This window comes from Solea solea, chromosome 13 (assembly GCF_958295425.1).
Source record: "Solea solea chromosome 13, fSolSol10.1, whole genome shotgun sequence".
In the NCBI taxonomy this organism is placed as follows: Eukaryota; Metazoa; Chordata; class Actinopteri; order Pleuronectiformes; family Soleidae; genus Solea; species Solea solea.
In genome coordinates, this window is record NC_081146.1 from 979,161 (window position 1) to 990,517 (window position 11,357).

Consider the following 11,357-nt stretch of genomic DNA (forward strand, 5'->3'; position numbering starts at 1 on the left):
GAGGAGGAGAAACAGCTCCAAGAAGAGAAGATACAGTTTCAAGAGGAGGAGAAACAGCTCCAAGAAGAGAAGATACAGTTTCAAGTTGAGGAGAAACGGCTCCAAGAAGAGAAGATACAGTTTCAAGAGGAGGAGAAACAGCTCCAAGAAGAGAAGATACAGTTTCAAGAGGAGGAGAAACACCTCCAAGAGGAGGAGAACGCAGCACTTTTGAGAACATGTGCTGAACATGTTCAGGACGCTGCAGACGTGACAGGAAACAGCCGGTTCTTTCTCAGGTCTGTCATCACTAAACTCTTCCTGAACGCGACACTGGAGGTGAAACAAAGTTCTGTCATCGTTCCAAACCTGGAATCCAAAGTCAACACTCTGTTAGACGGAATCTGGGCCGAACTGGAAGGTTCCAAAGTCGCCATCACCTTAAAAGATGTCGACCAACTTCGTAAAGTCATCGTGAAGGAGCTACAGAAGCAGTACTGCAGTCCACTGGGACTGTTGGTCTCCATGGAGTCCGGATGCTCTGAAGGTCTTCAGAACGCCATCGCCACATGTGTGAAGGTTCATCTGAACAAGAAGAGCCGCTCCGTCTCCAGAGTCTCCCACATTTTCAGGAAGATTTTCTGGAGGGTTCACCCAATCATGTGACCTTGTTCAAGGGAGGGTTGAGATCAGGGGGTGGGATTTATGACACTTTTCAATAAAAATATAAAACCAAGTCAAGATTAGTTTTTCTCCCAGTTTAAAATTATTGTCTCACACACAAACACACACATGTTTTTCATGTGTGTGTGTGACATTCATGACTTGAGGGGACATTGCATTGACTTAAATTCATTTCCTGGAGACTTACTCTAACCTTAACCACAATTACTGCTAGCAATCCTAATTCTAATCTTAACCCTAACCTCAACCTCAACCTAACCTTAAAACATATCTTCACCTTAAAATGTAGTCATTTACGTTGTGGGGACATGAGTTTTGTCCCCACAAGGAAGACAAGTCCCCATAATGTGACTGTGTAAACAGTTTTAGGTCCCCACAACATTAGTAAATGGTAAAAATCCGTGTGATTTCTTTGTTTCTTTTTATACCATGTGTACATAAATGTGATTTAAAGATAATAACGTTATCTGTCTGTCTGTCTGTCTGTCTCTCATCTCTGTCCTCTGTCTTTGTGTCTCTGACAGCTGCTCACCCACGTGCTCCCTCTGTTTACATCCAGCAGGAAGCACGCGGGAGTCGCCGCTCACTCTGTCATTGGTCAGATGTCACACACGCCCCTCCCATGGGCGGGACTCGGACGCGGAAGCTGTTTCACTCCCGCGAAGAAAAATGACAAAAAACTGGACAGAATCGGAACATTGTCGTAAACATCAGCTGTCGTCACATTCACTGGCGTCTGCGCAGCCGTCAAAGTCCAACCGGAACTAACGGGAAGCGCCGTTTTCGTCACGAAAACCCCCGCGCGACTCTGTGTGTAGAAGTGAGCGCGCGCTCCAGTTAAACGGCGCGAATCAGTGGCTTTTTCCGCCGCCGCAGAGCCGCTGTGTCCGCGCGCAGGCTCGCGCAGGCTCGCGGAGGCTCGCGGACACCGTGTGAACGCTCCGCTCCGGTTCGTCTGAGAAAAATCTCGCAAATTTAAACATTTAGCGGGTTTCTGTGAAAACCGGGAACGCGCATGCGCAGTGTTGGCGGCAGGCCTATGCGGATATAAGGATTGGCGCCGGCGCCACAGCTGATGATCATTCATTCATTCTTCACTGAGGAGGTAAGAGCACAGCGCCGGAGAGCTCCCACACACACATACTAAAGCCTTTATAGACCCGGTTCTTGTGGGTCAACGTTCAGGATGAAGTTTACTCGTTTGAACCCTTAAATCCGTGTATTTGTGGGTGTAGTTTAGTTTAGAGTGGGTTTAAATGAGGACGAGCCTCAGTGTGCAGCTTCACTTGTGCTTTAAACTCACTATAATGTCGATTTAAATGTGATTTCGCAGACATTTAAACGTTTCTCACCTTTGGTTGTAAAGTGCATGTTTTACTGGGTGGTTTTTTTTAAAGTTTTGTACGAGTTTGTGTTCAAACTGTGGGAAAACGCTGCTGTTGTGGCTTTAAAAAGTCTCAGTAAACCGAGTTAAAGTCGTTTTCTCTGTTTCTTTTACTCACACTGACTCTAAACCTGGTTTAAGACTAAACCAGACCATCACTCGTGTGTCTACATGTCGACATTAGCTGGTTATTGTTGACCTAGTTAGCTAGAGTTTGCTAATGACTGTAGCTCCCCCCTCCACAGCTTAGCCTCGCGGTGCTGGAGTCGGTTTACCCGGGTTTAACCGGGTCTAACTGCGGTTAAACACACGTTTCTTTACATGTGTGAATCCTGGGACTCTGTGGTTGTGGTCGGGTCCAGTTTAACGTCGGTTCGATTGATGTTTAGCGGTCATTTGTGGCACTTTACCCCCGCAGACTTGGAGGAGGTTCAGGGAGGAAGGAGCTCAAATCCTCCCGCTTCTGAGCTCCTCAAATTGGCGCGTCTTTGAGTTTCAGTCGTGGAATAAAGTGGATATTTTCACACTTTGAGAGCAGAAAGTGCTTCAGTAAAGTGTGGAAATGTGTGTCGAGTCGCTCACGGTTCGCGGTGTTTGCGTGAAATGAAGCATTTAGGAGTTTTTTTTGTTTAAAATGGAGGGAGAGTTGGAGCAGAGCAGACCCCCCTCCCTCTGACTGCTACTGTGACCTGCTAGTATTATTATTATTATTATTATTATTATTATTATAGTAATCATCATGTTTTATTGTTGTTATCGTTTACTTGTGTACTCTTTACGTCATCAGTCATGTCTGTAAATAATCCAGATTAGATTAAAAAGGCTCATGATCAAACAAACACTGGACTGAATTTACAATGAGTAACAAAATCTGTCTCATAAACATCGATGATCAGCAGATATTGATCATTAATCAGGTTAATAACCTCTATCAACTGATTATTTATTCATTATTACAGATTACACATTTTGTAATTTCATAAATGTGACTCAAACTTTCATTTTTTCCCATTTATTTTTTGTTCCATTTCATGTATTTAATATTTAGTTTATGCATTATTGTTTTATTAAAACTGTATATAATTGCACTCCAGTGCAGCTGTTCAGCATTAATTATTGTCTGATTTCTAAAAAAAAGAGAGAAAACGATGATAAAACAAAGTGAGAAAAGCACGACTGTACTTCTGTTCATGCGTTTCCTTCAATCTGTAAACTTTTACAAGACAGATATTTAATAATTTTTATTTTCATATTCATCTGTCTGTCATTTTGAATCTAGATTTCTACCTTTTTTCTTCTGTTTTATGATAGAAACAAACGTGAGCTTGATTTTTACTCCTTTCCTTTTGTGTCTTTGCAGCAGAAGAATAAACTCAGTCGACATCATGTCCAGACGCAGGTGAGACGCTCAGGTTTCCTCCAGATGAACTCGGTCATTTTTAATTCATTAAAACCAGTTTTTGTGCTTTTTTTTTCCGCTTCTTAAATGTTATTATTTTTGGTTTCTTTTCTGCATAAAAGAAATCATTTAAACTGAATCATTTCCAGGTTAAAGCAACGTTAACTAACTGATTAAAATAATAGTGAGTTGCAGCATGAATCAGAGCTCCATGATGATGATGATGATGATGATGATATTATTTGAGGCCGTCTCTGATGTTAATGCTGTTTTTCCTTCAGTGGTCGCATCACGCTTCAAACCAGAGACTCAAACACACCTGAGCCGCTCGTCAGAGTCCCAGTGAAGAAGAGGAAGTCAGAGGTTTGTGTCTCGGCCACAAAACACTCACCAAATATTAAATCTACACTTTATCTCACTGTGAGACACACTTCTGTAAATCTCTCTCTCTCTCTCTCTCTCTCTCTCTCTCTCTCTCTCTCTCTCTCTCTCTCTCTCTCTCTCTCTCTCTCTCTCTCTCTCTCTCTCTCTCTCTCTCTCTCTCTCTCTCTCTCTCTCTCTCTCTCTCTCTCTCTCTCTCTCTCTCTCTCGTTGTTGATCCACTGCTGCCTCATCACTAAGTTCAAATGTCGTCTTTAAAATATTTAATCTAAACTTACTTCAGTGACACAAAGTGACCACACAAGGCAGCAGAGGATTAGCAGCGGCTGAAATCACTGGTTTTCTCTGTGGACTTTGGTGTGGGAGAGTGAGTGGTTTACAAACGTCTGTCTCGCAGTGAGATAAAGATGTGATCATGTTCTTAAAGGTGTCATAGACTCAGACAGATTTTGTTTTTATTACTCATATGTTGTTTTTATATTAGTTTGAATTCTGTCTAATGAGTTTTTAAATTAATTTCCAGCCATCGAAGAAGAAACTACAGCCTGCAGCCAAGAAACACAGCTATGAAATACAGGTCAGTGTGTGTGTGTGTGTGTGTGTGTGTGTGTGAGATAACACACAGCAGTGTGTTACTCCTCCCTGTCGTGTGTCATGAGGGCGTCCATTTTGTTTCCCCCTCCCTCATTTGTGTGTGTGTGTGTGTGCTTTACTTACTAAAGTAGGTCTACAACGGTTAATCCACAACTAAATTTATGTTTTTTTTAATTCATTAAAAGCCGTTTCTGTGATTGTTCAGCTTCTTAAATGTGACTATTTTCTGACCTCATTAAAACTGAATCATTGTGTTAGTGGACAAAGACATTTGAGGACAGTTTGATCGTCACTGATATTTCACATGAACATAATCACCAGATGATTGATGATGAACATCAGCTCTGTTAAATCTTCTGTGCAGCTGTGCAGTACATCAGTGTCACCACTAGGTGTCATTGTTTTGAGCTTCTTCAGAGTGAAGTGGATTATTTATTCTGATTTACTGCAGATATAAATTGAGTGTGTGTGTCTTTTCAGAAGTGTTGGTCAGAGGACGGAGCGAGTCCATGTGTCCTCATCGAGACTCCACACAAAGAGCTGCAGCCCACAGACTCGTCCAGCTTCAAACAGTACACCTTCAAAAACCTCTTCATCAAGGCCTCGCCCATCCCCCGCCTCAGGTAAGCAGCTGTTTCACACCTCACTCTGACTCCACCCCCGAGTCTGTTCACAGATCATGAATCTTTATCACCTGATCTTAGTTTCACATGTAAAGAACTGATGATTTTATAAGAAAATCCACTTTTTAGCAGCAAAACAAACATGATGCTGTTTGTTTTGCTGTGTAAAACTCACTGTGTGGGAGAGTGAGTGGTTTCCTGTTGTAAACGTCTCATCTTGTTAACAATGAGGGGGGAAACATGTCGTAGCCTCATGAAACCATCTCTAAACTTCATACAGTACAATATTATAAAAGCTCTGCAGTGGATCAGTGGAGGAATCGGTTATCTTGTCTTAAGAAGGTTGTGGGTTTGATTCCTGGCATCATGAGTGAACTGTGTGTGTCATGTTTTGTGCAGCTGGGCCAGTTCAGACGACGTCTGGATCAAAATGCTCAACAAGGAGCTGAAGTACGTCCATGATAAGAGTTACCTTCAGCAGCACCCCAGACTGCAGCCCAAGATGAGAGCCATCCTGCTGGACTGGCTGCTCGAGGTGTGTGTGTCTCACGTGTGTGTCGTGTGTGTGTGTGTGTGTGTGTGTGTGTCGTCTGCACGTGTGTGTGTGTGTGTGTGTGTGTGTGTGTGTGTGTGTGTCGTCTGCACGTGTGTGTGTGCTCGTTTGTTCTGAACGCGTGTGTCCTGTGTGCAGGTCAGTGAGGTGTACAGTCTGCACCGGCAGACAGCTTACCTCGCTCAGGACTACTTCGACCGCTTCATGCTGACTCAGCAGAACGTCAACAAAGACTACCTTCAGCTCATCGGCATCACGGCGCTCTTCGTCGCCTCTAAGATTGAGGTGAGGCCCCGCCCACTCTGCTGTAGGATCATGAGGGACTTTAAATGTGGATTTCCTCTCACTGGTGATTTTATTCTGATTTAAAGCCTCGGTTTTGTGACTTCTCTCCTCAGGAAATTTATCCTCCCAAAATCTACGAGTTTGCGTATGTGACGGACGGAGCCTGTGACGCGTGGGACATCCAGCGCACGGAGCTTCACCTGCTGAAGGTAAAACACGTGAAGAAGAAGCTTCCGGACGCAATAAAATCTGTGTCTGCTTCTGTTTACAGCATCTTTAAAAATGTTTGTGAACCACTCACTCTCCCACACCAAAGTCATTTTAGCTGCTGGTCCTCTGCTGCCTCGTGTGGTCACTGAGGTCAATCTGGACAAAGACTTGAAACAGTGAAGAGACAAAAAAGACATTGGAACTAGAGATGTTCCGATACCATTTTTTCCCTCCTGATTCTGATACTTGTGCTGTGGGTATCGGCCGATACAGAGTAACGATACCGATACCAGTGTGTTATAAAAGAAAATATATCATACTACGCCTGCATGACTGTGATATGATTATCATTGGTGATAAGGTTTGGCTCAGGTTAAACCCTCTGTAAAACATGAACTAATACAGCAAATGGACACCATTTATTTTTACCAGTGATATGTTATTTAGTTTGTTTTGACTCTGGTCCAAACACCGCGGCACTGGCAGAGCTTCATGTTTCCATGACGACTGACCGGGAAAAGACGCGTGTGACATCATTTTTACTTGACTCCAGATTGTTAAAATGAGTCTCTGAAGTAACGCTAAACTTTAAAAACAGAGGCAAACATACGCAGGACACAGGTACGCTGGTTAGCTGTAGCGCTGCTCTTTTCGTTTAATAAACGGGCCGCTCCAGTTTGACTGTAGGCGCGCTAACAAAGCTAACGGAGCTAACTGGTAAATACTGCCAAACTGCCGACATGATGAGCTAACGTTAGCTCCTTGTCTACAGGTGTCAGGTGATCAGTTCTTCTTCACGCCTCTAAAACAGCACAGCGCAACTGTTTCAAGAGCGGCGAAGAAGAACCGTGTCAGAGCTAACGGAGCTCTATTAAATAACGTGGTATCGGATCGGTGCATGGACTCCAGTACTCGCCGATACCGATGCCCACAGTATCGGAGGCATTTCTGATACTGGAATTGGAACAACTCTAATTGGAACCTAGTGATGGAGGGTCTGTCTGTCCTGACAAATACACAATAACAGATTTTGCTGGATGATAAATTATTGTGATAAATGTTAATATTGTCAAGACTGTTTTCATCTAATGTGGTGATGATGATGATGATGATGATGCAGGTTCACCTTCTCCAAGATCAATACACTTTTATCTCTAAAGAATATTTAACAGTCGAACTGGAAGACATTTTAAATATCCACAATAAATAAAATGCACTGGAATAAAAACCACACACAATCAATCAAATGGATGTAAACAAAACTGCATTCATTAACGGGCTAAACGATCAACAGTGAGGACAGACAGACACACACACACACACACACACAGACACACACACAGACCATGCAGCTGACTGAGGCGTCCTGATACAGAGACGATGAAAACAAACATGGAGCTCAGTTTATTCACCGTGTGATGAATTGATTTCTTTCGTATCGTGACACTCGTGACAAACCCGGAGAAACATGAATGACCGGAGATCTTTAAGACTCTGCAGCCATGTGAACTTGCTTGAAGCACAGACCTGGTCCTGTCGAGTCCTCCATGTTCACGTCCATGTTTGTCTGTCGTCCTGCAGGCGTTGGACTGGAACCTCTGTCCTGAGACCTCCATCTCCTGGCTGAAGCTCTACGCTCAGGTGGAAGCCCAGAAAGACGACGAGAACTTTCTGGTGCCTCAGTTTTCCCAAGAGACGTACATCCAGATCACACAGGTACACACGCACGCACACACACACACACACACACACAGGTGCAGTGTGTGTGATTGTAGTCTAACGTCTGTGTGTCCTCAGCTGTTGGACTTGTGTATGATGGACATAAACTGGTTGGACTTCAGCTACAGCGTCCTCGCCGCCGCCGCCTTCTGCCACTTCTTCAGCTTTGACGTCGTCCACAAAGTCTCAGGTGAGTCACAACGTTTACTGTGACGACTGCACTGACCTTCAGGGTCACATGACCGCCCTCTAACCCCGCCCCCGTCTGCCCTCATGTCAGGTCTGACGTGGGAGAGCGTTGCGCCGTGCGTTCGCTGGATGAGCCCCTTCGTGGACGTGCTGCGCGCTGAGGCCACGCCCCTTCTCAAGAACTTCCCTAAAGTGAAAGGAGACGACCGACACAACATCCAGACACACGTGTCCTACCTGGACCTGCTGGTGAGACAGACTGACAGACGCCGTCGTCTCTCAAACATGTCAATAATCTGAAGAATTCGGATTATTGACATTGTATCATTCATTGTTTTTTTGTGTTTCAGAGAAAAGCTCACGAGTGTCAGGTCGACGCCCCCGACTGTCAGATGTCGCCTGTCGCCATCGCACCTCTCCTGACTCCGCCCAGCAGCACAGAGAAACCAGCCAATCCCTGAGCAGGACACGAACACCTGAGCAATGCTACATGCTAAATGCTACCTCTGCACAGCTAACAAACAACAACGTTCACGTTTTTATTTTTTTAAAAGATGAACTTTTTATGTGAGTTTTAGACACTAAGTTCAGACGTTCACTTCCTGTCGTCGTCGACGCGTCCGTTTTAATGAAACTGAATCTGGATTATTCAGGAGTTAAAACGTCCCTCAAATCAAAGTGTTTTTAGTTTTTATTCCGGGAGATTCAACTGGTGCTAATCTGAAGAATTTAGTCGGATTCTCAGGAAGTCGCGGTCTTCTTTCTACTCTCAACTGAACATCTTGACGTGAAAAGATCGGATACAAAGAGTTTTTGTAGCTGCAAAAAAGAAATGTGTGAAACGTGGTGAATGCGTTGAACTGTGTTGTGTGTGTGTGTGTGTCGTTACATTCCTGTGAAACTTGACAAATGTAAAGTGTTTTTATTTAAAGTTTGTTCATATGTAAAAAGAATGAAATGAACAAATCATTATTTATGATTCAGATTTAAAATTAACGGCTGTTGCTTCGTTAGTGCCTTAATTAAAGAGGGAATGACGGCTTTACAAAATAAAAGCTGAAATCGTGTGTGAGATACAGACCACAGTGTACGACTGTAAACTCTATTTTTGTAAATAGAAAAATTCAAATGTGTCTTTGTTTCCTACAATGTGTGTCAATAAAAGTCAAAATAACTTTGTCTGTTTAACTTTATAAAATCAGAAAGAATTGAAGTTGTGCCCGTGTCAGAAAGCAGGGTTAGTGAAAACTAACTCCGAGTCAGTTACTGTGGCAACAGACTCCGTGAACCTAACCTGCTCTCTGTCTCCGCCTGCTGAGTCTGAAGCAGCTGTCCAATGCTCGTCTCATGTCCTCGTTCTGTCCGCAATCATCTCATGTCTTCATTCATACAGTCATATCATGTATCTACGTAGGAGTATTAGCGGCTTGACCACATAAAGTGAAAAGCGACTGACTGCTCCATGACAGGGTTACCCTAAGGCTAACCCTAACCCCAGGCCAGACATGGAGTGTGAAGGTGATTTTCTCAAGTGAAAACTATTTTTGTATCATATCACTAACGCAAAGCCTATTTATGAGAGTAAATCATACATGGTTTCACACATAACATCATTCTCTCACAAACACTACTATAGTCACGCACACATACTATCATACTCTCTCACAAACACTACTATAGTCACACACACTTACTATCACACTCTCTCACAAACACTACTATAGTCACACACTTACTATCATACTCTCTCACAAACACTACTATAGTCACGCACACTTTCTATCACACTCTCTCACAAACACTACTATAGTCACACACTTACTATCATACTCTCTCACAAACACTACTATAGTCACACACACTTACTATCATACTCTCTCACAAACACTACTATAGTCACACACACTTACTATCATACTCTCTCACAAACACTACTATAGTCACACACACTTACTATCATACTCTCTCACAAACACTACTATAGTCACACACACTTACTATCACACTCTCTCACAAACACTACTATAGTCACACACACTTACTATCACACTCTCTCACAAACACTACTATAGTCACGCACACACTTACTATCACACTCTCTCACAAACACTACTATAGTCACACACACTTACTATCATACTCTCTCACAAACACTACTATAGTCACACACACTTACCATCACACTCTCTCACAAACACTACTATAGTCACACACACTTACTATCATACTCTCTCACAAACACTACTATAGTCACACACACTTACCATCACACTCTCTCACAAACACTACTATAGTCACACACACACTTACTATCATACTCTCTCACAAACACTACTATAGTCACGCACACTTACTATCATACTCTCTCACAAACACTGCTATAGTCACACATACACTTACTATCATACTCTCTCACAAACACTACTATAGTCACACACACACTTACTATCATACTCTCTCACAACACTACTATAGTCACACACACTTACTATCATACTCTCTCACAAACACTACTATAGTCACACACACACTTACTATCATACTCTCTCACAACACTACTATAGTCACACACACTTACTATCATACTCTCTCACAAACACTACTATAGTCACGCACACTTACTATCATACTCTCTCACAAACACTACTATAGTCACACACACTTACTATCATACTCTCTCACAAACACTACTATAGTCACCCACACTTACTATCACACTCTCTCACAAACACTACTATAGTCACACACACTTACCATCATACTCTCTCACAAACACTACTATAATCACACACACACACTTACTATCACACTCTCTCACAAACACTACTTTAGTCACCCACACTTACTATCACACTCTCTCACAAACACTACTATAGTCACACACACTTACTATCACACTCTCTCACAAACACTACTATAGTCACACACACTTACTATCATACTCTCTCACAAACTCTACTATAGTCACACACACACTTACTATCATACTCTCTCACAAACACTGCTATAGTCACACACACACACTTACTATCATACTCTCTCACAAACACTACTATAGTCACACGCACACACTTACTATCATACTCTCTCACAAACACTACTATAGTCATGCACACTTACTATCATACTCTCTCACAAACACTACTATAGACACACACACACTTACTATCATAGTCTCTCACAAACACTACTATAGTCACACACACTTACTATCATACTCTCTCACAAACACTACTATAGTCATGCACACTTACTATCATACTCTCTCACAAACACTACTATAGTCACACACACACTTACTATCATACTCTCTCACAAACACTACTATAGTCACACACACACACACTATCATACTCT

General features: G+C 42.7%; 1 protein-coding gene across 2 annotated transcripts; it reads left to right on the top strand.

Annotated features, from left to right (window-relative positions):
• Positions 1 to 1,590: 1,590 nt before the first annotated feature.
• ccne2 (cyclin E2) lies at positions 1,591 to 9,174 on the top strand. Of its 2 annotated transcripts, none has more exons than XM_058646844.1 (12): positions 1,591 to 1,768; positions 3,408 to 3,446; positions 3,728 to 3,809; positions 4,351 to 4,404; positions 4,905 to 5,044; positions 5,444 to 5,579; positions 5,736 to 5,882; positions 5,996 to 6,091; positions 7,674 to 7,808; positions 7,890 to 8,001; positions 8,092 to 8,249; positions 8,351 to 9,174. In XM_058646844.1, exons 2-12 carry the CDS (start codon positions 3,433 to 3,435, stop codon positions 8,459 to 8,461), a joined length of 1,185 nt encoding a protein of 394 aa, XP_058502827.1. In that variant the 5' UTR covers positions 1,591 to 1,768; positions 3,408 to 3,432; the 3' UTR covers positions 8,462 to 9,174. The 2 variants fall into 2 exon arrangements, with proteins under 2 accessions (XP_058502827.1, XP_058502826.1); XM_058646843.1 differs by having other exon boundaries at positions 1,597 to 1,768; positions 4,902 to 5,044.
• Positions 9,175 to 11,357: the final 2,183 nt, after the last annotated feature.